Genomic DNA, 27,892 nt, shown 5'->3' on the forward strand with positions numbered 1-27,892 from the left:
TTCCATTGTGCATGTCTGCGTGCGTGCGTGTCATTTGTCTACCTGCGTGCATACGTGCGTTCGTTCATCCGTCCAGACAGGCCTCATGCTCACCCAATAGGATGCCGGCCTTCCTCCTGGGGAGCGAGGGCCCTTCATTCGGTCGAACGTAAGTTCCATTGTGTATGTGTGTGTGCGTGCGTATTATTTGTGTCCGCATGCGTGCGTTCACTTGAGCGTTCGTTCATTCGAATGTTCATACATTGAGGAAGGCTTTAACACTAAATAACACCACAATATACAAAGTCCCATAACCATATCAGAAATCAATTAAAACTTCAAGTAAACTACTTTTAACCAGAAACCCAAAACTTCTTCAACAAAACAAGTAAATACCAGTTCTACGCCAGTCCTAGTGGCACTCTAATAACTCCTCGTTTTCACTTGATGTTATCTAACCATATAATGTCATGATCCTTGTCCACAGTCTTCAACTTTTCCACAGAAAAAAAGCCGACCACTTTCTCAAATCCCGTAAAAGAAGAAAACAACTACTCAAATTTCCTTCTTCTTGCTGTTATCACTCACAGGACCCAGCCATCAAGACATTCATTATTCCTTGCCGATATTACTTTGTTTTGCCTTTTATTTTCCTTTTTCACTTTTATTCCGTTCTCTTTTCCCATCTTATGGCCGCTCAAGCACCATACTATAGATAGGAACAGTCTGTCTTTCCTCCACCAAAATGGCGGCGCACAAACCGGCCCCCGTCACCGAGAAAAAGCCTCACAGCTGCCACCAAACGGAGCACAGGCGGGGCCGCTGGAACTCATTCAGGCCGGAGACCGTTCTTCAACTTTAGAAACCGTGCAGCATGAGAGGTTGCAGCCCCTGTTTACACGCTCCTAATCTTTGGCCGCCCGGTGCGGAGGGGGGTGGGTAAATCAGAGGATCTTCTCCTGGACCTGCTCTTGGGCCTGGCGAAAACAGCAATTTGTAGGCCCAGGATGGGCGGGGTCCATGGGGGGGACACTCTGGCTGCCTGCCTCTCTCCCGTGGTCTTGTCCCTGCCCGGGTGGCCCTGGAGAAGGGGCAGGCGGTGTCCACTGGTTCACTTGATACCTTCCCCGACCGGTGGGCACGGCGCAGGTAAATGGCCTCTCCCCCGTGTGACTGCGTTCATGATTTTTCAGCTCAGATGGGTAATTGAATCCCTTTCCACACACGGAGCTGATGAATCGAGTGACTCTGTCAGATTTTGAAGTGATGTTTAGTTTGAGTTCCCCGTCTGCAAATCCTATTCTTCTAATACCCTGTAAAATGAGTTTAAAACAGGAAAAATGGAGCGTGAGAGAGAACCCACAAAAACACAAAGGCAGGTTGTGAAATTGAGCTCAATGAATCTGGTCATTGTGGGGCCGGCAGTAGAATTTTTTTTTTTTTTTTAATTTTTTAAAATTCATTGATGGGATGTGGGCGTCACTGGCTGGCTAGGCCTGCATTTAATGCCAATCCCTAATTGCCCTTGAGAAGATGGTGGTGAGCCGCCTTCTTGAACCACTGCAGTCCATATGGTGTAGGAACACCCACAATGCTGTTAGGAAGGGAGTTCCAGGATTTTGGCCCAGCGACAGTGAAGGAACGGCGATACAGGTCCAAGTCAGGATGGTGTGTGGCTTGGAGGGGAACTTGTAGGTGGTGATGTTCCCATGCGTCTGCTGCCCTTGTCCTTCTAAGTGGTAGAGGTCGCGGGTTTGGAAGGTGCTGTTGAAGGAGCTTTGGCGAGTTGCTGCAGTACATCTTGTAGATGTACACACTGCAGCCACAGTGCGCCGGTGGTGGAGGGAGTGAATGTTGAAGGTGGTGGATGGAGTGCCAATCAAGCGGGCTGCTTTATCCTGAATGGTGTCAAGCTTCTTGAGTGTTGTTGGAGCTGCACTCATCCACGCAAGTGGAGAGTATTCCATCACACTCCTGACTTGTGCCTTGTAGATGGTGGAAAGGCTTTGGGGAGTCAGGAGGTGAGACACTCGCCGCAGAATTCCCAGCCTCTGGCCTGCTCTTGTAGCCACAGTATTTATATGGCTGGTCCAGTTCAGTTTCTGATCAATGGTAACCCCCAGGATGTTGATAGTGGGGGATTCAGCGATGGTAATGCCATTGAATGTCAAGGGGAGATGGTTAGAGTCTCGCTTGTTGGAGATGGTCGTTGCCTGGCACTTGTGTGGTGCGAATGTTACTTGCCACTTGTCAGCCCAAGTCTGAATGTTGTCCAGGTCTTGCTGCATATGGACACGGACTGCGTCAGTATCTGACGAGTCTCGAATGGTGCTGAACAGTGTGCAATCATCAGCGAACATCCCCACTTCTGACCTTATGATGGAGGGAAGGTCATTGATGAAACAGCTGAAGATGGTTGGGCCTAGGACACTGCCCTGAGGAACTCCTGCAGTGATGTCATGTGATTGAGATGAATGACCTCCAACAACCACAGCCAACTTCCTTTGTGCTAGGTATGATTCCAACCAATGGAGAGTTTTCCCCTTGATTCCCATTGAATTCAGTTTTGCTCGGGCTCCTTGATGCCACACTCGATCAAATGCTGCCTTGATGTCAAGGGCAGTCACTCTCACCTCACCTCTTGAGTTCAGCTCTTTTGTCCATGTTTGGACCAAGGCTGTAATGAGGTCAGGAGCTGAGTGGCCCTGGCGGAACCCAAACTGGGCGTCAGTTAGCAGGTTATTGCTGAGTAAGTGCCGCTTGATAGCACTGTCGATGACACCTTCCATCACTTTGCTGATGATTGAGAGTAGACTGATGGGACGGTAATTGGCCAGGTCGGATTTGTCCTGCTTTTTGTAGACAGGACATACTTGGGCAATTTTCCACATTGCCGGGTAGATGCCAGTGTTGTAGCTGTACTGGAACAGCTTGGCTAGGGGCGCAGCTAGTTCTGGGGCACAAGTCTTCAGTACTATTGCTGGAATGTTGTCAGGGCCCATAGCCTTTGCAGTATCCAGTGTCTTCAGCCATTTCTTGACATCACGTGGAGTGAATTGAATGGGCTGAAGACTGGCATCTGTGATGCTGGGGACCTCAGGAGGAGGCCGAGATGGATCATCCACTCGGCACTTCTGGCTGAAGATAGTTGCAAATGCTTCAACCTTGTCTTTTGCACTCACGTGCTGGGCTCCACCATCATTGAGGAGAAAAATGTCAGCATGAAAGGTGCCAAATAAAAGCAGAGACACTCAATGTTTTCAAGGGGAGACTGGATAGGCACTTGGGGGAAATAAACTTGCAGGGCTACGGGGATAGAGCAGGGGAATGGGACTGACTGAATTGCTCTACAGAGAGCTGGCATGGACTCGATGGGCTGAATGGCCTCTTTCTGTGCCGTTATGACTCAATGGGATTGTCACAAAAACCCAACTGGTTCACTAAATGTCCTTCAGTAGCCTCTATGGGAGGAGAGAGAGGTGGGCGGGGGTGAAGGTGAGGGCTTTTATACATCTGCAACTCGACCAGAACTTTGACAGAACCTCCCAAACCCGCGACCTCTACCACCTTGAAGGACAAGGTGCATGGGAACAGCATCACCTCTAAGTTCCCCTCCAAGTCACACACCACCCTGACTTGGACATATATCGCCATTCCTACGTCGTCGCTGGGTGAAAATCCTGGAATTCCTTACCTGGCAGCACTGTGGGAGCACCTTCGCCACACAGACTACAGCAGTTCATGAACAAGGATCACCATCACCTTCTCACCGGGGATTTTGACAACATATGCTGGCCTTACTCGCGACGCCCACACCCCACGAATGAATTCAAAAAATCTGCATATGTAAAATGGATTAAAAGCCTCTACAGAAATACTTGTTCCTAAAACAATACTTTTTTACATTGTAGGGACAGTGTCTGTTTAACAACCTAATCTCCCCCAGAATCCACCTCCCTTGACAGTCTCACATTGGAAATTGTTGGGTCCTCCTGGGCTCAGAAGTACTGGGGGTTAAACCCAGCAGCTTCTCCTCCATCTCCACTCCAGCTCAAACTGAAGCAACAAAAAGACCTACACAGGCGGCCAGGGACCGACTTCCACATTCAGCGCCCACCCTGATACAAGCCAGCTCTGGATTGGCGGCTCTGCTGTGTCGATCCAGTTGTGGTTTCTCCTGGCTGGTCACTTCCGCGAATGCTCAGCTCACACTGCCCGGGTGATTGACGGGAGCTCCGGACCAATAGGAAGAGGGGGCGGGGCTGGAGGACCGAGCGGGTGGCAGGTCCTCCAACCAATCGGAGTGTGTGAGGGGAGGGGCTTGACCTTTGAACCTGAACAACTGAAAGCGAGCTGAGCATGCGCGGACCTTGGCAGCAGCCGTTGACACATCAGGTGAGAGAGCTCAGGGAGCGGGTTCATGAACCCCGGGGGGACGCGGGCCGCTCACACCCCGAGCTCAGGGAGCGGGTTCATGAACCCCGGGGGGACGCGGGCTGCTCACACCCCGAGTGCGGCCCCAGGCCCCATTATTAAAACACTCAACATTATCCGCCTCCCCAAAACTATCCGCCGAAAAATCCAAATTTCTATCCTGACATTTGTAAACTCCTTTTACAGGGTATTAGAAGGGGAGGATTTACAGATGAGAAAATCAAACCAAACATCACGTCAAGATCTGACAGAGTCACTCCATTTTTCAGATTTCAAACATCAGTGTGACTGGAAAAGCACCGCGACACACACACCCCAGTGAGAGTGTTCCAGTGTACTGACTGTGGAAAGAGCTTTAACCAGTTACACAGCCTGAAAAAACATCGCACCGTTCACAGCGGGGAGAAACCGTACACGTGTTCTGTGTGTGGACGAGGCTTCAGCTGATCATCCAACCTGGAGAGACACAAGGACACCTGCACCATGGAGAAACTGTGGAAATGTGAAGACTGTGGGAAGGGATTCCATTACCAGCACCAGCTGGAAGTTCATCGACGCAGTCACACCGGGGAGAGGCCATTCACCTGCTCCGTATATGGGAAAGGATTCACTCAGTCATCTCACTTGCTGACACACCAGTGAGTTCACACTGGGGAGAGGCCGTTCACCTGCCCCGTATGTGGGAAGGGATTCACTCACTCATCCCCGCTCCGAACACACCAGCTCATTCACACTGGGGAGAAACCTTTTAAATGCTCTGACTGTGAGGACAGCTTTAAAAGTTCTGCAGAGCTGGTGAGACACCAGCGAGTTCACACTGGGGAGAGGTCGTTCACCTGCTCCGTGTGTGGGAAGGGATTCACTCTGGTAGGCAACCTGCTGAGACATCAACGAGCTCACACTGGGGTGAGGCCGTTCATCTGCTCTGTGTGTGGGAAGGGATTCACTCAGCACTCCAGCCTGCTGACACACCAGCGACTTCACACTGGGGAGCGGCCGTTCATCTGCTCCATGTGTGGGAAGGGATTCACTCAGTCATCCAACCTGCTGGCACACCGAGTTCACAAGTAATGGCAGGGGTTGGATTCTGCTGTTATTGCTGCTGTTAATCACATCCAGGACTGAACCATGTTCATTCTGACAGTTGTTTCTGCTGATGTCAGTAATTCCTGTAACTGGGCTGGAGTTTAATATTCTGGATATATGTCAAATAAATCAGCTTTGTTTTAAATACATTGTTGTAGATTTTCGTCTTTCCCACCTGAGTGTTTAGCATCACCTGGCTGAAGCTCAGAAAGGACAATCTGGGGGAGGATCGTACGGCGGGAACAGAACTTCAGCCTGGACACAGCCCTTCAGGGCCACACTGAGAGGGGTAAACGGCACTTTGGTCTCTATCATCTTCTCGGGTGAATTTCTCACGTGTCCAGAATCATTTTCTGCAACAATATGTTCTAGAACCAACAAGGGGGCAGGCCATATTAGATTTAGTAATGAGCCAGATTTAGTCAACAGCCTCACGGTGCATGAACATTTATCTAACAATGATCATAACATGATCGAGTTTCACGTTATGTTTGAAAGGGAGAAACGCTAAACAGCTACTAAGATTCTAGTGTTAGATAAAAGCAATTTCAATGGGATGAGACAGAGACTGTCCACAGTAAACTGGGGAAATCTGTTAATGGGTAAAGCGACAGAAGATCAGTGGGAGGTGTTCAAAAACATAGAAACATAGAAGATAGGAGCAGGAGTAGGCCATTCGGCCCCTCGAGCCTGCTCCGCCATTCAATGTGATCATGGCTGATCGTCCAAATTCAGTACCCTGTCCCTGCCTTCTCTCCATATCCCTTGATCCCTTTAGCCTTAAGAAATATATCCAACTCCTTCTTGAATATATTTAATGAATTGGCCTCTACTGCCTTCTTTGGTAGAGAATTCCACAGGTTCACCACTCTCTGGGTGAAGAAATTCCTCCTCATCTCTGTCCTAAATGGCTTACCCCTTACCCTTAGACTGTGACCCCTGGTTCTGACTCCCCGACCATCGGGAACATCCTTCCAGCATCTAGTCTGTCTAGTCCTGTTAGAATTTTATAAGTTTCGATGAGATCCCCTCTCATTCTTCTAAACTCCAGCGAGTACAAGCCCAATCGAACCAATCTCTCCTCATACGTCATTCCTGCCAACCCAGGTATCAGCCTGGTGAATCTTCGCTGCACTCCTTCCATGGCAAGAATATCCTTCCTCAGATAAGGCAACCAAAACTGCACACAATACTCAAGATGTGGTTTCACCAAGGGCCTGTACAACTGCAGCAATACATCTTTGTTCCTGTACTCAAACCCTCTCGCTACGAAGGCCAACATACCATTTGCCTTCTTAACCGCCTGCTGCACCTGCATGCTTACCTTCAGCGACTGGTGCACAAGGACACCCAGGTCTCGTTGCACTTCCCCTTCTCCCAATCTATTGCTATTCAGATAATAATCTGCCTTCCTGTTTTTGACACCGAAGTGGATAACCTCACATTTATACACGTTATATTGCATCTGCCATGCTTCTGCCCAATCACCCAACCTGTCCAAATCATACTGGAGTTTCTCGGCATTCTCCTCACAGCACACACGCCCACCCAGCTTTGTGTCGTCTGCAAACTTGGAGATATTACATCTAGTTCCCTCATCCAGATCATTAATATATATTGTGAATAGCTGGGGTCCAAGGACCGATCCTTGCGGTACCCCACTAGTCACTGCCTGCCACTCGGAAAAAGAGCCGTTTATTCCAACTCTTTGCTTTCTGTCTGCCAACCAGTTCTCTATCCAAGTCAATACCTTGCCCCCAATCCCATGTGCCTTAATTTTACACGCTAATCTCTTATGCAGGACCTTATCGAAAGCCTTTTGAAAATCCAAATACACCACATCCACTGGTTCTCCCTTATCTATTTTACCAGATACATCCTCAAAAAATTCCAGTAGATTAGTCATGCACGATTTACCTTTTGTAAATCCATGTTGACTTTGTCCGATCCGGTCACTTTTTTCCAAGTGCTCTGCTATTACATCCTTTATAATGGACTCTAGCATTTTCCCCACTACCGATGTCAGGCTTACCGGTCTGTAATTCCCCGCTTTCTCTCTACCACCCTTTTTGAACAGTGGGGTAACATTAGCTACCCGCCAATCCGTGGATACTGTTCCAGGGTCTATTGAATTTTGGAAGATGACCAGCAATGCATCTACTATTTCTAGGGCCACTTCCTTAAGTACCCTAGGATGTAGATTATCAGGCCCTGGGGATTTATCGGCCCTCAATCCCATCAATTTCCCTAACACTATTTCCCTACAAATACTGACTTCTATCAGTTCCTCCCTTTCATTAGACCCTATGTTCCCCGACATCTTTGGGAGGTTATTTGTGTCGTCCTTTGTGAAGACAGAACCAAAGTATGTATTTAATTGGTCAGCCATTTCTTTGTTCCCCATTATTAATTCCCTGATTCTGACTGCAAGGGACCTACGCTTGACTTCAGCAATCTTTTTCTCTTCACATATCTATAAAAGCTTTTACAGTCAGTTTTTATGTTCCCTACAAGCTTACTCTCATATTCTATTTTCCCCCTCTTAATTAATCCCTTTGTCCTCCTTTGTTGAATCCTAAACTGCTCCCAATCCTCAGGTTTACTGCTTTTTCTGGCCAATTTATATGTCCTCTCCTTGGATCTTATGCTATCATTAATTTCCCTTGTTAGCCACGGTTGAGTCACCTTTTTTGTTTTATTTTTATGCCAAACTGGGATGAACAAATTCTGTAGTTCATCCATGCGATCTTTGAATGTTTGCCATTGCCCATCCACCGTCAACCCTTTGAGTGACATTCCCCAATCAATCCTACCCAACTCGCTCCTCATACCATCGTAGTCTCCTTTATTTAAATTCAGGACCCTAGTCTCTGAGTCAACTTTTTCACTCTCCATCTTAATGAAGAATTCTATCATATTATGATCGCTCTGACCCAAGGGGCCTCGCACAACAAGATTGCTAATTAATCTTTTCTCATTACATAATACCCAGTCTAAGATGGCCTGATCTCTAGTTGGTTCCTCGACATATTGGTCCAGGAAACCATCCCGTATACACTCCAGGAATTCCTCCTCCACAGTATTGTTACTAATTTGGTTAGCCCAATCTATATGTAGATTAAAGTCACCCATGATAACTGCTGTGCCCTTATTGCACGTTTCTCTAATTTCCCGTTTACTGCCATCCCCGACCTCTGCATTACTGTTTGGAGGTCTATATACAACTCCCACTAACGTTTTCTGCCCTTTGGTATTTCTCAGTTCTACCCATACAGATTCCACATCATCAGAGCTAATATCCTTCCTTTCAATTGTGTTAATCCCCTCTTTAACCAGCAATGCTACCCCACCTCCTTTTCCTTTTTGCCTGTCGTTCCTGAATATTGAATACCCCTGGATGTTGAGTTCCCAGCCTTGGTCACCCTGGAGGCATGTTTCCGTAATCCCAATCATCTCATATCCATTTACCTCTATCTGCACAGCGAATTCATCCACCTTATTACAAATGCTCTTCGCATTAAGACACAAAGCCTGCAGGCTTGTTTTTTTAACGCTCTTAGATCTTTTAGAATTATTATTTACTGTGGCCATGTTTGATTTAAACCCTTGATTTCTCTGCCTGCCACTTTTGTTTTTCTCCTTCCTGTCTTTTGCTTTTATCCTTGATTCCCTTTCCTCTGTCTCCCTGCAAAGGTTCCCAACCCCCTGCCATTTTAGTTTAAACCCTCCCCCAGAGCATTAGCAAACACTCCCCCTAGGACTTCGGTCCCGGCCCTGCCCAGGTGCAAACCATCCGTTTTGTACTGGTCCCACCTCTCCCAGAACCGGTTCCAATGTCCCAGGAATTTGAATCCCTCCCCCTTGTACCATTCCTCAAGTCACGTATTCATCAGAAATATCTTTCTATTTCTACTCTGACTAGCATGTGACACTGGTAGCAATCCTGAGATTACTACCTTTGAGGTCCTATTTTTTAATTTACGTCCTAACTCCCTATATTCAGCTTTTAGGACCTCATCCCGGTATTTACCTATATCGTTGGTACCTATATGCACCACGACAACTGGCTGTTCACCCTCCCCTTCCAAAATGTTCTGCAGCCGCTCTGAGACATCCTTGACCCTTGCACCAGGGAGGCAACACACCATCCTGGAGTCTTGTTTGCGGCCGCAGAAACGCCTATCTATTCCCCTTACAGTAGAATCCCCTATTACTATAGCTCTCCCCCTCTTTTTCCTCCCGTCCTGTGCAGCAGAACCACCCCTGGTGCCAAAAGTTGGCTGCTGCTGCCTTCCCCTGGTAAGCTATCCCCCCCATCAGTATCCAAAGCGGTACATCTGTTTGAGAGGGGGATGGCCACAGGGAACCCCTGCACTACCTGACTGCGCCTACTACTCTGCCTGTTGGTCACCCATTCCCTTTCTGCCTGTGCCACCTTTACCTGCGGTGTGACCAACTGCTTAAACGTGATATCCACGACATCCTCAGCATCGCGAATGGTCCAGTATGTATCCATTCGCAGCTCCAGTGCCAAAATGCGGTCTGTCAGTAGCTGCAGCTGGACACACTTCCTGCACACATGGTTGTCAGGGACAGAAGAAGTGTCCCTGAGTTCCCACATAGCGCAGGAGCATACCACTGCACCAGGCTGTCCTGCCATGACTTACCCTTTAATTAATTCAAATTAAATTAAACAAATCAATCCCACCAATTCAATTCAATTCAATTTTTATTTGTCATATATGCAGCAGACGTGTGTACTGCACAATGAAATGCTGATTTTTACGAGTCCTCCCAACATTGGAATAAATATGGCATAACAATGATAAAAATACTAATAGAAATACTAATAGAAAGACAGTAATAATAAATAAAACAACAGTAATAAATAATAATAAATTAATCGTTCATGAGTCTTATGGCCTGGGGGTAGAAGCTGTTTCGAAACCTGTTGGTACGAGACCGTATGCTTCGGTATCACTGGACGGGAGCAGGGCGAAGAGGTTGTGGCTGGGGTGACTCGCGTCTTTAATGATTCTCAGGGCCTTCCCCCGGCACCTCTCGGGGTAGATATCCTGCACAGCAGGTAGTTTAATTCCTATAGTGTGTTGTGCAGCTTTCACTACCATCTGTAGAGCCTTGCGGTCTGTGGCGGTGCAGTTGCCATACCAGGTAGCGATGCAGCCGGACAGGATACACTCGATGGTGCACCGGTAGAAGTTGGTGAGAATCTGGGGCTCCATTCCAAATTTCTTCAGTCTCCTGAGGAAGATCAGGCATTGGCATGCCTTCTTGGTTACAACGTCAATGTGATGGGACCACGTTAAGTCCTCCGTAATGAATACACCCAGGAATTTGAAGCTGCTGACCCTCTCCACCTCAGCCCCTTCGATGTAGATTGGGGTGTGTCCCTCCCCCTGCCGCTTCCTGTAATCCACGATCATCTCCTTTGTTTTGCTGATGTTGAGGGAGAGGTTGTTGTACTTGCACCATTCTCCTAGGGCTCTTACCTCCTCCCTGTAGCCTGTCTCGTCGCCATCTGTGATCAGGCCTACAACGGTAGTGTCATCAGCAAACTTGATGATGGAGTTGAAGTTGTGCGTGGCCACGCAGTCGTGAGTAAACAGGGAGTACAGAAGGGGGCTGAACACACAACCCTGGGGAGCTCCCTTGTTCAGGGTCAGTGTGGAGGAGGTGTTTCTGCCTATTTTCACCACCTGGGGTCTTCCCGTCAGGAAGTCCAGGATCCAGTTGCATAGGGAGGTGGTAAGTCCTAGCTCACTGAGCTTGTTGACAAGCTTGGAGGGGATAATGGTATTGAATGCTGAACTATAATCAATGAACAACATTCTCACATAGGTGTTCCTCTTATCCAGGTGTGATAAGGCAGTGTGCAGTACAGTGGCGATGGCATCATCCCTAGATCTGTTTGGGCGGTAGGCAAATTGGAGTGGGTCCAGTGTGTCAGTTAGTAAGGAGTTGATGTGGGTTTTGACCAGCCTCTCAAAGCACTTCATGATGACAGAAGTGAGTGCTATGGGGCGGTAGTCGTTTAAACAGGTTAATTTTGTTTTTTTGGGGACTGGAATAACCGATGTCATCTTGAAGCGGGTGGGGACTACAGACTGGTACAGTGAACGGTTTAATATACCCGTAAACACGGCTGCCAGCTGGTCAGCGCATGCTCTAAGGACACGCCCAGGGATTCCATCTGGACCGGGTGCTTTGTGGGTGTTCACTCTCTTAAAGGTCTTGCTCACGTCAGCCACGGAGATTGAGAAGACCCGGTCGTCCTGAGCCGCGGGCGCCCTTGTAACAGGCCAGTTGTTGTTGGCCTCAAACTGGGCGTAAAAAGTGTTAAAGCTCATCCGGGAGAGAGGCATTGCTGGGCATGACACAGTTGGGTTTCCCTTTGTAGTCTGTAATAGATTGTAGTCCACTCCACATCCTTCGCGAATCTGAGCTATGATAGTATGACTCCACTTTGTCCGTGTATTGTCTTTTTGCATTTTTGATGGTTTTTCTGAGGTCGTACCTTGATTTCTTGTACTCATCCATGTCCCCAGAGTTGAATGCGATGGACCGTGCTTTTAGCATAGCACGGATATCGCCATTTACCCATGGTTTCTGGTTGGGAAATGTTCGTACAACAATCCTCGGAACAAAGTCGTCTATGAAACTAATGACTGAATCTGTATATGTGTTGATGTCATTGTCCGAGGCTTTCCGAAACATATCCCAGTCAGTGGAATCAAAACAGTCTTGTAACATAGCGTCTGATTGATCCGACCAGCGTTGTAGAGATCTCATCACAGGCTTTTCCTGTTTCAGTTTCTGCCTATAGGTGGGTAGCAGCAGGATGGAGTCGTGATCTGATTTGCCGAAGGGAGGGCGGGGGAGGGCCTTGTATCCATCCCGGAATGTAGTGTAAACGTGATCTAGTGTGTTCTTGGCTCGCGTTGGGCAGGTGATATGCTGATGGTATTTAGGCAGTACTTTCTTCAGATTGGCTTTGTTGAAATCGCCAGCCACGATGAATGCAGCCTCTGGATGGGAAGTTTCAAGCCTGCTAATGATCCCATACAGCTCGTTTAGTGCCCTATTTGCGCCGGCCTGTGGTGGAATATACACCGCTGTAATGATCACGGATGAGAACTCTCTCGGGAGGTAGAAGGGTCGGCATTTGATCATCAGGTGTTCAAGATCAGGTGAACAAGAAGATGTAAGTAGTTCCACGTCGGAACACCAAGAATTGTTGATCATAAAGCATACTCCACCCCCTCTATTTTTCCCCGAGTCCTTTGTTCGGTCTAGCCGGTGAATGTTGAATCCCTCTGGTTGAATGGCCGAAGCTGATGTCGATGGATCAAGCCAAGTCTCAGTAAAAATCAAGACATTGCAGTTCTTAATGTCTCGCTGGAAGGTGAGCCTCCCTCTGAGTTCGTCCAGCTTATTGTCCATTGACTGCATATTCGCCAGGAGAATACTCGGAAGGGGGGCGGTGTTCACGTCGCCTCAGCTTCACTAATGCACCTCCTCGTCTGCCCCGCTTGCGCCATCGTCGCTTCCTGATCACAGGAATGAAGTCAGGTAAGCAGGTGGGAGGGTAGATGGTAGTAGCAGCAGAATCCCAGTTCGAAAAATCGGGGGTAGGTCCTATATCTCCGGACGATCTTATGTCCAGAAGTGATTGACGGTCGTAGCGGATAAGTGAAGAAACAGTACTTACAAAATTGTTTAATAATAACAATAAAATAATAAATAAAGTGGAAAGTTGTGGACGAGCTCGTAAAACAGCGGCTACCCTCATAAGCCATACAGGTCGGTTAAACAGTAGAATATTTTTTTAAAAACAACTAAACTACTAATACTAAAACTAGAATGCTAAATACTAAACAGTAGAATACTAAAAAACTAACAGTACGATATATTAAAATACAACATTAAATACATTAAATACAACATTAAAATACCAGTTGGGGAGCTCATAAAACAGCAGCCATACAGGTCGGTTAAACAGTAGAATATTTTTTTAAAAAACAACTAAATTACTAATACTAAAACTAGAGTGCTAAATACTAAACAGTAGAATACTAAAAACTAACAGTACGATATATTAAAATACAATATTAAATACATTAATACATTAAATACAAATAAATACATTAAATACAACATTAAAATACCAGTTGGGGAGGAGCTCGTAAAACAGCAGCCATACAGGTCGGCGCTGATGTCACAATTTCACTACAGTTAAATGATATAAGGGCCCTGTTTTACAAACAGTTCCCGCTACACCACAGAGAGCTTAGAAACTATAAACCACAGAGTTGAAGTTTAAAAAGAGAGAAATACTCACCAACCAATCACTTACCTGCTTTCTGGTGACGTCACACTTCGATTACTTTTTACTTCTCTCCCTCTGAGATTGGAGATCAGTACACTCTGGGGCCTACCTGCACCTCGGGCTCATCTTAAATACTTGCCGCCGCTCGGATTCCCGCCGCTGCTGCACTGAGGCCTACCCGCGCCTCGGGCTCACCTTAAATACTCACCGCCGCTGGGATTACCGCCGCTGCCGCACTGAGGCCTACCCGCACCTCGGGCTCACCTTAAATACTTGCTGCCACTCGGATTCCCACCGCTGCCGCACTGAGGCCTACCCGTGCCTCGGGCTCACCTTTTATAGCTCACCGTCACCGAGATTCCCGCCGCTGCCGCTCTGAGGCCTACCCGTGCCTCGGGCTCACCTTTTATAGCTCACCGTCACCGAGATTCCCGCCGCTGCCGCTCTGAGGCCTACCCGTGCCTCGGGCTCACCTTTTATAGCTCACCGCCACCGAGATTCCCGCCGCTGCCGCTCTGAGGCCTACCCGTACCTCGGGCTCACCTTTTATAGCTCACCGCCGCTGAGATTCCCGCCGCTGCCGCTCTGAGGCCTACCCGCGCCTCGGGCTCACCTTTTATAGCTCACCGCCGCTGAGATTCCCGCCGCTGCCGCTCTGAGGCCTACCCGCGCCTCGGGCTCACCTTTTATAGCTCACCGCCGCTGAGATTCCCGCCGCTGCCGCTCTGAGGCCTACCCGTACCTCGGGCTCACCTTTTATAGCTCACCGCCGCTGAGATTCCCGCCGCTGCCGCTCTGAAGCCTACCCGCGCCTCGGGCTCACCTTTTATAGCTCACCGCCGCCGAGATTCCCGCCGCTGCCGCTCTGAGGCCTACCCACGCCTCGGGCTCACCTTTTATACTGCCGCCGCCGCTGAGACAATCATTGGCTCATTGATTTTATTCTCACTCTGCACACAACGGGTGTGGAACTGAACCCAACCAGAGTAGAGGGAGGGGGGAAACTGGGAGTGGAGGAAAGAAATGTTGGAGATGGTGCAATGGGTTTGGATTTCAGCACAGGGAGGAGGGAGAGTGTGTGGGACGGGGATTTACAGCTTTGGGGGAACAAGAGAGGAAAGAATGTTCCATAGAAACTAGAATTGTCTGTTCTGAATTTCTATCCTGTACTTACAGTGATGACTTTTGTAAACTCCTTTTACAGGGTATTAGAAGGGGAGGATTTACAGACGGGGAACTCAAACCAAACATCATGTCAAGATCTGACACAGTCACTTCATTCATCAGGACCCGAATATCATCGGCCTTTAAATGTGGAAGGAGAAATGTTTATCTGTTCTGTCTGTGGGAAAAGATTTCAAACATCAGTTTGACTGGAAAAGCACCAAGACACACACACCCGACTGAGAGTGTTCCAGTGCACTGACTGCGGAAAGAGTTTAACCTGTTACACAGCCTGAAGAAACATTGCGCCGTTCACAGCGGGGAGAAACTGTACACGTGTTCTGTGTGTGGACGAGGCTTCAACCGATTGTCCAACCTGGAGAGACACAAGGACACTCGCACCATGGAGAAACCGTGGAAATGTGGGGACTGTGGGAAGGGATTCAATTACCCATCTGAGCTGGAAACTCATCGACGCAGTCACACTGGGGAGAGACCTTTCACCTGCTCCGAGTGTGGGAAGGGATTCAGTCAGTCATCCAACCTTCTGACACACCAGCGAATTCACACTGGGGAGAGGCCATTCACCTGTTCCGTGTGTGAGAAGACTTTCACTCACTTGTCCACCTTGCTGACACACCAGCAAGTTCACACCGATGATAGACCTTTTGAATGTACTAACTGTGGGAAGAGCTTTAAAAGCACAAAGCAACTGGTGACCCATCAACGCACTCACACTGGGGAGAGGCCTTTCACTTGCTCCATGTGTGGGAAGGGATTCAATTACCTATCTGAGCTGGAAACTCATCGACGCAGTCACACTGGGGAGAGACCATTCACCTGCTCCGAGTGTGGGAAGGGATTCAGTCAGTCATCCAACCTTCTGACACACCAGCGAATTCACACTTGGGAGAGGCCATTCACTTGTTCCGTGTGTGAGAAGACTTTCACTCACTTGTCCACCTTGCTGACACACCAGCAAGTTCACACCGATGATAGACCTTTTGAATGTACTAACTGTGGGAAGAGCTTTAAAAGCACAAAGCAACTGGTGACCCATCAACGCACTCACACTGGGGAGAGGCCTTTCACTTGCTCCGAGTGTGGGAAGGGATTCAATTGTTCGTCCACCCTGCTGACACACCAGCGAGTTCACACTGGGGAGAGGCCATTCACCTGCTCCCTGTGTGGGAAGGGATTCAATCAGTCATCCCAAATCATTGTACACCAGCGTGTTCACACTGGGGACAGACCTTTCACCTGCACTGTGTGTGGTAAGGAATTGATTGATTCATCCAACCTGCTGACACACCAGCGAGTTCACACTGGGGAGAGGCCATTCACCTGCTCCCTGTGTGGGAAGGGATTCAATCAGTCATCCCAAATCATTGTACACCAGCGTGTTCACACTGGGGACAGACCTTTCACCTGCACTGTGTGTGGTAAGGGATTCATTGATTCATCCAACCTGCTGACACACCAGCGAATTCACAAGTGACTACAGTGGTTGGATTCCACTGTTATTGCTGCTGTTAATTACATCCAGGGCTGAACCATGTTCACTCTGACAGCTGGAGTTTGTTTCTGCTGACGTTAATAATCCCTATAACTAGGCTGTAGTTTAATATTCTGAAAACTGTTGAATAAATCTACTTTGTTTCCAGCACACAGTGTGTTGAGTCCTTGATTTCTCCAAGATAAGAGGAGACTAATTGATGTCCTGTTACTGACGGCTGCATTTTTTTTGGTGCCTTTTCTCTTCTCTAACTCGAGATTATTTCAGTTCTCATACCTTCGGTTACTCTCATGGACAAGTCCCAGCTCCCCATACATTCCAGAGTGCCTCTCCTAGCCTTGGTATCCAGGGAAGGTCTCGGTAACACGCCCGGGATCACTAAATACAAACCCAGTCTGTTAATCACTTTCAGCTACTGGACTTAGCGTGTGACCCACAGCACCTCTCACCTTCGATGTGTGAATGGAGAATCATGCCTGCAAACCTCATCTTGAATTAAAATCCACTCAGCAAATGTATTTAACAAATTACGAACAAGTAAACACATCACGGCCCAAGAATCCAGCTCTATATTCACAGGAGAAAGTCTGGTATCTAAACCTCGAGTGGACAAAATAAGGAAAGATCCCAAATGGAAGATGCCCTTGAATTCTTTATTAATACCTTTCAAATCGTGATCGGTTCCTTCCTTATTCTAGAATTCCCCATCCCTGTGGGAATCGATATTGGGCAATAACTGCGAATTGGAAATTTCTAACTAGAGTTTCAAGCTGACCAGTTCCTTCCCTCAGAGAATCTCCAAGGAGACTCTTTGATTTAAACACAGCTCTCCCCTCTTTTATATCCAGGATTAGAGTTACTGGGAATTTAAAAAGGGCTCGTCAGTCTTCTACAGACTGAACCAATCACACAGCTCTGGGTCAGTTTGAATTATTCCTCTCTCCAGCCTGTAACTGATGAAACTTGTAACACTGAGACTGAAATTCACTTCTGTGCTCCAGGGGTGCAGGGAGTGCTGGGCACAGAAAGAGCAGCAAACCGGCTTCAGAGAGGGCACTCTGGGTGAAACTTACCCTGGGTTTTCCAATTAACTTGCGCAGGGGATTCTAACCCTGGGACTGTACATGGGGATTCTAACCCTGGGACTGTACATGGGGATTCTAACCCTGGGACTGTACATGGGGTTTCTAACCCTGGGACTGTAAATGGGGATTCTAACCCTGGGGCTTTACATGGGAATTCTAACCCTGGGAATGTACATGGGGATTCTAACCCTGGAATGTACATGGGGTTTCTAACCCTGGGACTGTACATGGGGATTCTAATCCTGGGTCTGTACATGGGGATTGTAACCCTGGGACTGTACATGGGGATTCTAACCCTGGGACTGTACATGGGGATTCTAACCCTGGGACACTACATGGGGATTCTAACCCTGGGACTGTACATGGGGATTCTAACCCTGGGACTGTACATGGGGATTCTAACCCTGGGACTGTACATGGGGATTCTAACCCTGGGACACTACATGGGGATTCTAACCCTGGGACTGTACATGGGGATTCTAACCCTGGGACTGTACATGGGGATTCTAACCCTGGGACTGAACATGGGGATTCTAACCCTGGGACTGTACATGGGGATTCTAACCCTGGGACAGTACATGGGGATTTTAACCCTGGGACTGTACATGGTGATTCTAACCCTGGGACTGTACATGGGGATTCTAACCCTGGGACTGCACATGGGGATTCTAACCCTGGGACTGTACATGGGGATTCTAACCCTGGGACAGTACATGGGGATTTTAACCCTGGGACTGTACATGGTGATTCTAACCCTGGGACTGTACATGGGGATTCTAACCCTGGGACAGTACATGGGGATTTTAACCCTGGGACTGTACGTGGGGATTCTAACCCTGGGACTGTACATGGGGATTCTAACCCTGGGACTGTACATGGGGATTCTAACCCTGGGACTGCACATGGGGATTCTAACCCTGGGACTGTACATGGGGATTCTAACCCTGGGACTGTACATGGGGATTCTAACCCTGGGACTGTACATGGGGATTCTAACCCTGGGACTGTACATGGGGATTCTAACCCTTGGACTGTACATGGGGATTCTAACCCTGGGACTGTACATGGGGATTCTAACCCTTGGACTGTACATGGGGTTTCTAACCCTGGGACTGTACCTGGGGATTCTGATTCCATCCCTGTGACTGTACATGATCATTCTAACCCTGGGACTGTATATGGGGATTCTAACCCTAGGTCTGTACATGGGAATTCTAACCCTGGGGCTGTAAATGGGGATTCTAACCCTGGGACAGTACATGGGGATTCTAACCCTGGGACTGTACATGGGGATTCTAACCCTGGGACTGTAAATGGGGATTCTAACCCTGGGACTGTACATGGGGATTCTAAACCTGGGACTGTAAATGGGGATTCTAACCCTGGGACTATACATGGGGATTCTAAACCTGGGTCTGTACATGGGGATTCTAACCCTGGGAATGTACATGGGGATTCTAACCCTGGGACTGTACATGGGGATTCTAACCCTGGGACTGCACATGGGGATTCTAACCCTGGGACTCCACATGGGGATTCTAACCCTGGGACTGTACATGGGGATTCTAACCCTGGGACTCTACATGGGGATTCTAACCCTGGGACTGTACATGGGGATTCTAAACCTGGGACTGTACATGGGGATTCTAACCCTGGGAATGTACATGGGGATTCTAACCCTGGGACTGTACATGGGGATTCTAACCCTGGGACAGTACATGGGGTTTCTAACCCTGGGACTGTACATGGGGATTCCAACCCTGGGACTGTACATGGGGATTCTAACCCTGAGACTGCACATGGGGATTCTAACACTGGGACTGTACAGGGGGTTTCGAACCCTGGGACTGTACATGGGGATTCTAACCCTGGGGCTGTACATGGGGATTCTAACCCTGGGGCTGTACATGGGAATTCTAACCCTGGGACTGTACATGGGGATTCTAACCCTGGGACTGTACATGGGGATTCTAACCCTGGGACTGTACATGGGGATTCTAACTTTGGGACTGTACATGGGGTATCTAACCCTGTGACTGTACATGGGGATTCTAACCCTGGGACTTATCATGGGGATTCTAACCCTGGGACTGTACATGGGGTTTCTAAACCTGGGGCTGTACATGGAGATTCTAACCCTGGGACGGTACATGGGGATCCTAATACTGGGACTGTACATGGGGATTCTAACACTGGGACTGTACATGGGGATTCTAACCCTGGGACTGTACATGGGGATTCTAACCCTGGGACTGTACATGGGGATTCTAACTTTGGGACTGTACATGGGGTATCTAACCCTGTGACTGTACATGGGGATTCTAACCCTGGGACTTATCATGGGGATTCTAACCCTGGGACTGTACATGGGGTTTCTAAACCTGGGGCTGTACATGGAGATTCTAACCCTGGGACGGTACATGGGGATCCTAATACTGGGACTGTACATGGGGATTCTAACCCTGGGGCTGTACATGGGGATTCTAACCCTGGGGCTGTACATGGGAATTCTAACCCTGGGACTGTACATGGGGATTCTAACCCTGGGACTGTACATGGGGATTCTAACCCTGGGACTGTACATGGGGATTCTAACTTTGGGACTGTACATGGGGTATCTAACCCTGTGACTGTACATGGGGATTCTAACCCTGGGACTTATCATGGGGATTCTAACCCTGGGACTGTACATGGGGTTTCTAAACCTGGGGCTGTACATGGAGATTCTAACCCTGGGACGGTACATGGGGATCCTAATACTGGGACTGTACATGGGGATTCTAACACTGGGACTGTCCATGGGGATTCTAACCCTGGGACTGTACATGGGTATTCTAAACCTGGGACTGTACATGGGGATTCTAACCCTGGGGCTGTTAATGGGGATTCTAACCCTGGGACTGTACATGGGGATTCTAACCCTGGGACTGTACATGGGGATTCTAACCCTGGGACTGTACATGGGGATTCCAACCCTGGGACTGTACATGGGTATTCTAATCCTGGGACTGGACATGGGGATTCTATCCCTGGGACTGTACATGGGGTTTCTAGCCCTGGGATTGTACACGGGTTTTCCCACCCTGGGACAGTACATGGGGATTCTAACCCTGGGACTGTACATGGGGATTTTAACACTGGGACTGTGCATGGGGATTCTAAACCTTTGACTGTACATGGGGAATCTAACCCTGGGACTGTACATGGGGATTCTAACCCTTGGACTGTACATGGGGATTCCATCCCTGGGACTGTACACGAGGATTCTAACCCTGGGACTGTACATGGGGTTTCTAACCCTGGGACTGCACATGGGGACTCTAACCCTGGGGCTGCACATGGGGATTCTAACCCTCGGACTTTACATGGGGATTCTAACCCTGGGACTGTACATGGGGATTCTAAACCTGGGACTTTACATGGGGTTTCTAACCCTGGGACTGTACATGGGAACTCTAACCCTGGGACTGTACATGGGGATTCTAACCCTGGGGCTGTACATGGGGATTCTAACCCTGGGGCTGTACATGGGGATTCTAACCCTGGGACTTTAAATGGGGATTCTAACACTGGGACTGTACATGGGGTTTCTAACCCTGGGACTGTACATGGGGATTCTAACCCTGGCGCTTTACATGGGGATTCTAACCCTTTGGCTGTACATGGGAATTCTAACCCTGGGACTGTACATGGGCATTCTAACCCTGGGAATGTACATGAGGATTCTAACCCTGGACTGTACATGGGGTTTCTAACCCTGGGACTGTACATGGGGATTCTAACCCTGGGTCTGTACATGGGGATTCTAACCCTGGGACTGTACATGGGGTTTCTAACCCTGGGACTGTACAAGGCGATTATAACCCTGGGACTGTACATGGGGATTCTAACCCTGGGACACTACATGGGGTTTCTAACGCTGGGACTGTACATGGGGTTTCTAACCCTGGGACTGAACATGGGGATTCTAACCCTGGGACTGGACATGGGGAGTCTAACCCTGGGACTGCATATGGGGATTTTAACCCTGGGACTGTACATGGTGATTCTAACCCTGGGACTGTACATGGGGATTCTAACCCTGGGACAGTACATGGGGATTCTAACCCTGGGACTGTACATGGGAATTCTAACCCTGGGACAGTACATGGGGATTCTAATCCTTGGACTGTACATGGGGATTCTAACCCTGGGACATCAGATGGGGATTCTAAACCTGGGACAGTACATGGGGATTCTAACCTGGGACTGTACATGGGGTTTCTAACCCTGGGACTGTACATGGGGATTCTAACCCTGGGACTGTACATGGGGATTCTGATTCTAACCCTGTGACTGTACATGATCATTCTAACCCTGGGACTGTATATGGGGATTCTAACCCTTGGACTGTGCATGGGGATTCTAACCCTAGGTCTGTACGTGGGGATTCTAACCCTGGGACTGTAAATGGGGATTCTAACCCTGGTGCTGTAAATGGGGATTCTAACCCTGGGACTGTACATGGGGATTCTAACCCTGGGACTGTAAATGGGGATTCTAAACCTGGGGCTGTAAATGGGGATTCTAACCCTGGGACTGTACATCGGGATTCTAACACTGGGACTGTACATGGGGATTCTAACCCTGGGACTGTACATGGGTATTCTAAACCTGGGACTGTACACGGGGATTCTAACCCTGGTGCTGTAAATGGGGATTCTAACCCTGGGACTGTACATGGGGAATCTAACCGTGGGAATGTACATGGGGATTCCAACCCTGGGACTGTACATGGGGATTCTAACACTGGGACTGTACATGGGGATTCTAACACTGGGACTGTCCATGGGGATTCTAACCCTGGGACTGTACATGGGTATTCTAAACCTGGGACTGTACACGGGGATTCTAACCCTGGGACTGTACATGGGGATTCTAACCCTGGGACTGTACATGGGGATTCTAACCCTGGGACTGTACATGGGGATTCTAACCCTGGGACTGGACATGGGGATTCCAACCCTGGGACTGTACATGGGGATTCTAACCCTGGGACTGTACATGGGGATTCTATCCCTTGGACTGTACATGGGGTTTCTAGCCCTGGGACTGTACACGAGTTTTCCAACCCTGGGACAGTGCATGGGGATTCTAACCCTGGGACTGTACATGGGGATTCTATCCCTTGGACTGTACATGGGGTTTCTAGCCCTGGGACTGTACACGAGTTTTCCAACCCTGGGACAGTGCATGGGGATTCTAACCCTGGGACTGTACATGGGGATTTTAACACTGGGACTGTGCATGGGGATTCTAAACCTTTGACTGTACATGGGGATTCTAACCCTGGGCCTTTACATGGGGATTCTAAACCTAGGACTGTACATGGGAATTCTAATTCTGGGGCTGTACATGGGGATTCCAGCCCTGGGACTGTACATGGGGATCCAACCCTGGGACTGTGCATGAGGATTCTAACCCTGGGACTGTACATGGGGATTCTAACCCTGGGACTGTACATGGCGATTCTAACCCTGGGACAGTACATGGGGATTCTAACCCTGGGACTGTACATGGGGATTCTAACCTTGGGACTCTACATGGGGATTCTAACACTGGGACTCTGCTTGGGTATTCTAACCAATTGCCTGTACATGGGGATTCTAACCCTGGGACTGTACATGGGGATTCTAACACTGGGACTGTACATGGCGATTCCGACCCTGAGACTGTACATGGGGATTCTAACCCTGGGACTGTAGATGGGGATTCTAATCCTGGGACTGTACATGGGGATTCTAACCCTGGGACTGTACATGGGAATTCTAACTCTGGGACTGCACACGGGGATTCTGACCCTGGGACTGTACATGGGGATTCCAACCCTGGGACAGTACCTGGCGATTCTCACCCTGGGACTGTACATGGGGATTCTAACCGTGGGACTGTACATGGGGATTCTAACCCTGGGACTGTACATGGGGATTCTAACCCTGGGACTGTACATGGGGTTTCTAACCCTGGGACTGAACATGGGGATTCTAACCCTGGGACAATACATGGGGATTCTAACCCTGGGACTGCAAATGGGGATTTTAACCCTGGGACTGTACATGGTGATTCTAACCCTGAGACTGTACATGGGGATTCAACCCCTGGGAATGTACATGGGGATTCTAACCCTGGGATTGTATATGGGGATTCCAGACCTGGGACTGTATATGGGGATTCTAAACCTGGGACTGTACATGGGGTTTCTAACCCTGGGACTGCACATGTGGATTCTAACCCTGGGACTGCATATGGGGATTCGAACCCTGGGTCTGTACATGGGGATTCTAACCCTGGGACTGTACATGAGAATTCTAAACCTGGGACTGTATATGGGGATTCTAACCCTTGGACTGTACATGGGGATTCTAACCCTGGGACTGTACATGGGGATTCTAACCCTGGGACTGTACATGGGGATTCTAACCCTGGGTCTGTACATGGGGATTCTAACCCTGGGACAGTACATGGGGATTCTAACCCTGGGACTGTACAAGTGGATTCTAACCCTGGGACAGTACATGGGGATTCTAACTCTTGGACTGTATATGGGGATTCTAACCCTGGGAGTGTACATGGGGATTCTAACCCTGGGACTGTACATGGGGATTCTAACCCTGGGACTGTACATGGGGATTCTAATCCTGGGACTGGAAATGGGGATTCTAACCCTGGGACAGTACATGGGGATTCTAACCCTGGGAGTGTACATGGGGATTGTAACACTGGGACCGTACATCGGGTTTCTAACCCTGGGACTGTACATGGGGATTCTAATCCTGGGACTGTATATGGGGATTCTAACCCTGGGACAGTACATGGGGATACTAACCCTGGGAGTGTACATGGGGATTGTAACACTGGGACCGTACATCGGGTTTCTAACCCTGGGACTGTACATGGGGATTCCAGCCCTGAGACTGTACATGGAATTCTAACCCTGGGACTGTAGATGGGGATTCTAACCCTGGGACTGTACATGGGGAATCTAACCCTGGGACTGTATATGGGGATTCTAACCCTGGGACTGTACATGGGGATTCTAACCCTGGGACTGTACATGAGGATTCTAACCCTGGAACTGTATATGGGGATTCTAACCCTGGGGCTGTACATGGGAATTCTAACCCTGGGACTGTACATGGGGTATCTAACCCTGTGACTGTACATGGGGATTCTAACCCTGGGACTTATCATGGGGATTCTAACCCTGGGACTGTACATGGGATTTCTAAACCTGGTGCTGTACATGGAGATTCTAACCCTGGGACTGTACATGGGGATTCTAACACTGGGACTGTACATGGGGATTCTAACCCTGGGACAGTTCATGGGGATTCTGACACTGGGACTGTACATGGCGATTCCGACCCTGAGACTGTACATGGGGATTCTAACCCTGGGACTGTACATGGGGATTCTAACCCTGGGACTGTACATGGCGATTCTAACCCTGGGACAGTACATGGGGATTCTAACCCTGGGACTGTACATGGGGATTCTAACCTTGGGACTCTACATGGGGATTCTAACACTGGGACTCTGCTTGGGTATTCTAACCAATTGCCTGTACATGGGGATTCTAACCCTGGGACTGTACATGGGGATTCTAACACTGGGACTGTACATGGCGATTCCGACCCTGAGACTGTACATGGGGATTCTAACCCTGGGACTGTAGATGGGGATTCTAATCCTGGGAGTGTACATGGGGATTCTAACCCTGGGACTGTACATGGGAATTCTAACTCTGGGACTGTACACGGGGATTCTGACCCTGGGACTCTACATGGGGATTCCAACCCTGGGACAGTACCTGGCGATTCTCACCCTGGGACTGTACATGGGGATTCTAACCGTGGGACTGCACATGGGGATTCTAACCCTGGGACTGTACATGGGGATTCTAACCCTGGGACTGTACATGGGGTTTCTAACCCTGGGACTGAACATGGGGATTCTAACCCTGGGACAATACATGGGGATTCTAGCCCTGGGACTGCATATGGGGATTTTAACCCTGGGACTGTACATGGTGATTCTAACCCTGAGACTGTACATGGGGATTCAACCCCTGGGAATGTACATGGGGATTCTAACCCTGGGATTGTATATGGGGATTCCAGACCTGGGACTGTAAATGGGGATTCTAACCCTGGGACTGTAAATGGGGATTCTAAACCTGGGACTGTACATGGGGTTTCTAACCCTGGGACTGTACATGTGGATTCTAACCCTGGGACTGCATATGGGGATTCGAACCCTGGGTCTGTACATGGGGATTCTAACCCTGGGACTGTACATGAGAATTCTAAACCTGGGACTGTATATGGGGATTCTAACCCTTGGACTGTACATGGGGATTCTAACCCTGGGACTGTACATGGGGATTCTAACCCTGGGACTGTACATGGGGATTCTAACCCTGGGTCTGTACATGGGGATTCTAACCCTGGGACAGTACATGGGGATTCTAACCCTGGGACTGTACAAGTGGATTCTAACCCTGGGACAGTACATGGGGATTCTAACTCTTGGACTGTACATGGGGATTCTAACCCTGGGACTGTACATGGGGATTCTAACCCTGGGACTGTACATGGGGATTCTAATCCTGGGACTGTATATGGGGATTCTAACCCTGGGACAGTACATGGGGATTCCAACCCTGGGAGTGTACATGGGGATTGTAACACTGGGACCGTACATCGGGTTTCTAACCCTGGGACTGTACATGGGGATTCCAGCCCTGAGACTGTACATGGGAATTCTAACCCTGGGACTGTAGATGGGGATTCTAACCCTGGGACTGTACATGGGGAATCTAACCCTGGGACTGTATATGGGGATTCTAACCCTGGGACTGTACATGGGGATTCTAACCCTGGGACTGTACATGAGGATTCTAACCCTGGAACTGTATATGGGGATTCTAACCCTGGGGCTGTACATGGGAATTCTAACCCTGGGACTGTACATGGGGTATCTAACCCTGTGACTGTACATGGGGATTCTAACCCTGGGACTTATCATGGGGATTCTAACCCTGGGACTGTACATGGGATTTCTAAACCTGGTGCTGTACATGGAGATTCTAACCCTGGGACTGTACATGGGGATTCTAACACTGGGACTGTACATGGGGATTCTAACCCTGGGACTGTACATGGGGATTTTAACCCTGGGACTGCACATGGGGATTCTAACCCTGGGACTGTACATGGTGATTCTAAACCTGTGACTGTACATGGGCATTCTAACCCTGGGACTGTACATGGGGATTCTAACCCTGGGACTGTACATGCGGATTCCAGCCCTGGGACTGGACATGGGGATTCTAACCCTGGGAATGTACATGGGGATTCTAACCCTGGGACTGTACATGGGGATTCTAACCTTGGGACTCTACATGGGGATTCTAACACTGGGACTCTGCTTGGGTATTCTAACCAATTGCCTGTACATGGGGATTCTAACCCTGGGACTGTACATGGGGATGCTAACACTGGGACTGTACATGGCGATTCCGACCCTGAGACTGTACATGGGGATTCTAACCCTGGGACTGTAGATGGGGATTCTAATCCTGGGACTGTACATGGGGATTCTAACCCTGGGACTGTCCATGGGAATTCTAACTCTGGGACTGTACACGGGGATTCTGACCCTGGGACTGTACATGGGGATTCCAACCCTGGGACAGTACCTGGCGATTCTCACCCTGGGACTGTACATGGGGATTCTATCCGTGGGACTGTACATGGGGATTCTAACCCTGGGACTGTACATGGGGATTCTAACCCTGGGACTGTACATGGGGTTTCTAACCCTGGGACTGAACATGGGGATTCTAACCCTGGGACAATACATGGGGATTCTTACCCTGGGACTGCATATGGGGATTTTAACCCTGGGACTGTACATGGTGATTCTAACCCTGAGACTGTACATGGGGATTCAACCCCTGGGAATGTACATGGGGATTCTAACCCTGGGATTGTATATGGGGATTCCAGACCTGGGACTGTATTTGGGGATTCTAACCCTGGGACTGTAAATGGGGATTCTAAACCTGGGACTGTACATGGGGTTTCTAACCCTGGGACTGTACATGGGGATTCTAACCCTGGGACTGCAGATGGGGATTCTAACCCTGGGACTGTACATGGGGAATCTAACCCTGGGACTGTATATGGGGATTCTAACCCTGGGACTGTACATGGGGATTCTAACCCTGGGACTGTAGAT

General features: G+C 48.9%; 1 protein-coding gene and 1 pseudogene across 2 annotated transcripts in view; both read left to right on the forward strand.

The window, feature by feature from the left end:
- LOC147119221 (uncharacterized) overlaps window positions 1-15,362 on the forward strand; it is a 53,491-nt pseudogene extending 38,129 nt beyond the window's left edge. The window contains exon 4 of the transcript XR_015077877.1: window positions 15,051-15,362. The product of XR_015077877.1 is annotated as an uncharacterized LOC147119221 (transcript). The remainder of the gene's footprint in view (window positions 1-15,050) is intronic.
- LOC147119222 (uncharacterized) overlaps window positions 1-16,676 on the forward strand; it is a 31,416-nt gene extending 14,740 nt beyond the window's left edge. Inside the window, exons 2-4 of the mRNA XM_085984922.1 lie at window positions 4,989-5,004; window positions 5,057-5,472; window positions 15,402-16,676. Coding sequence (XP_085841048.1) covers window positions 4,989-5,004; window positions 5,057-5,472; window positions 15,402-16,508 — 1,539 coding nt within the window. The 3' untranslated portion in view covers window positions 16,509-16,676. The remainder of the gene's footprint in view (window positions 1-4,988; window positions 5,005-5,056; window positions 5,473-15,401) is intronic.
- Window positions 16,677-27,892: the final 11,216 nt, after the last annotated feature.

This window comes from Somniosus microcephalus, chromosome 4 (genome assembly GCF_052327205.1).
Source record: "Somniosus microcephalus isolate GS21.2 chromosome 4, FLI_Smic_1.0, whole genome shotgun sequence".
Lineage (NCBI taxonomy): Eukaryota > Metazoa > Chordata > Chondrichthyes > Squaliformes > Somniosidae > Somniosus > Somniosus microcephalus.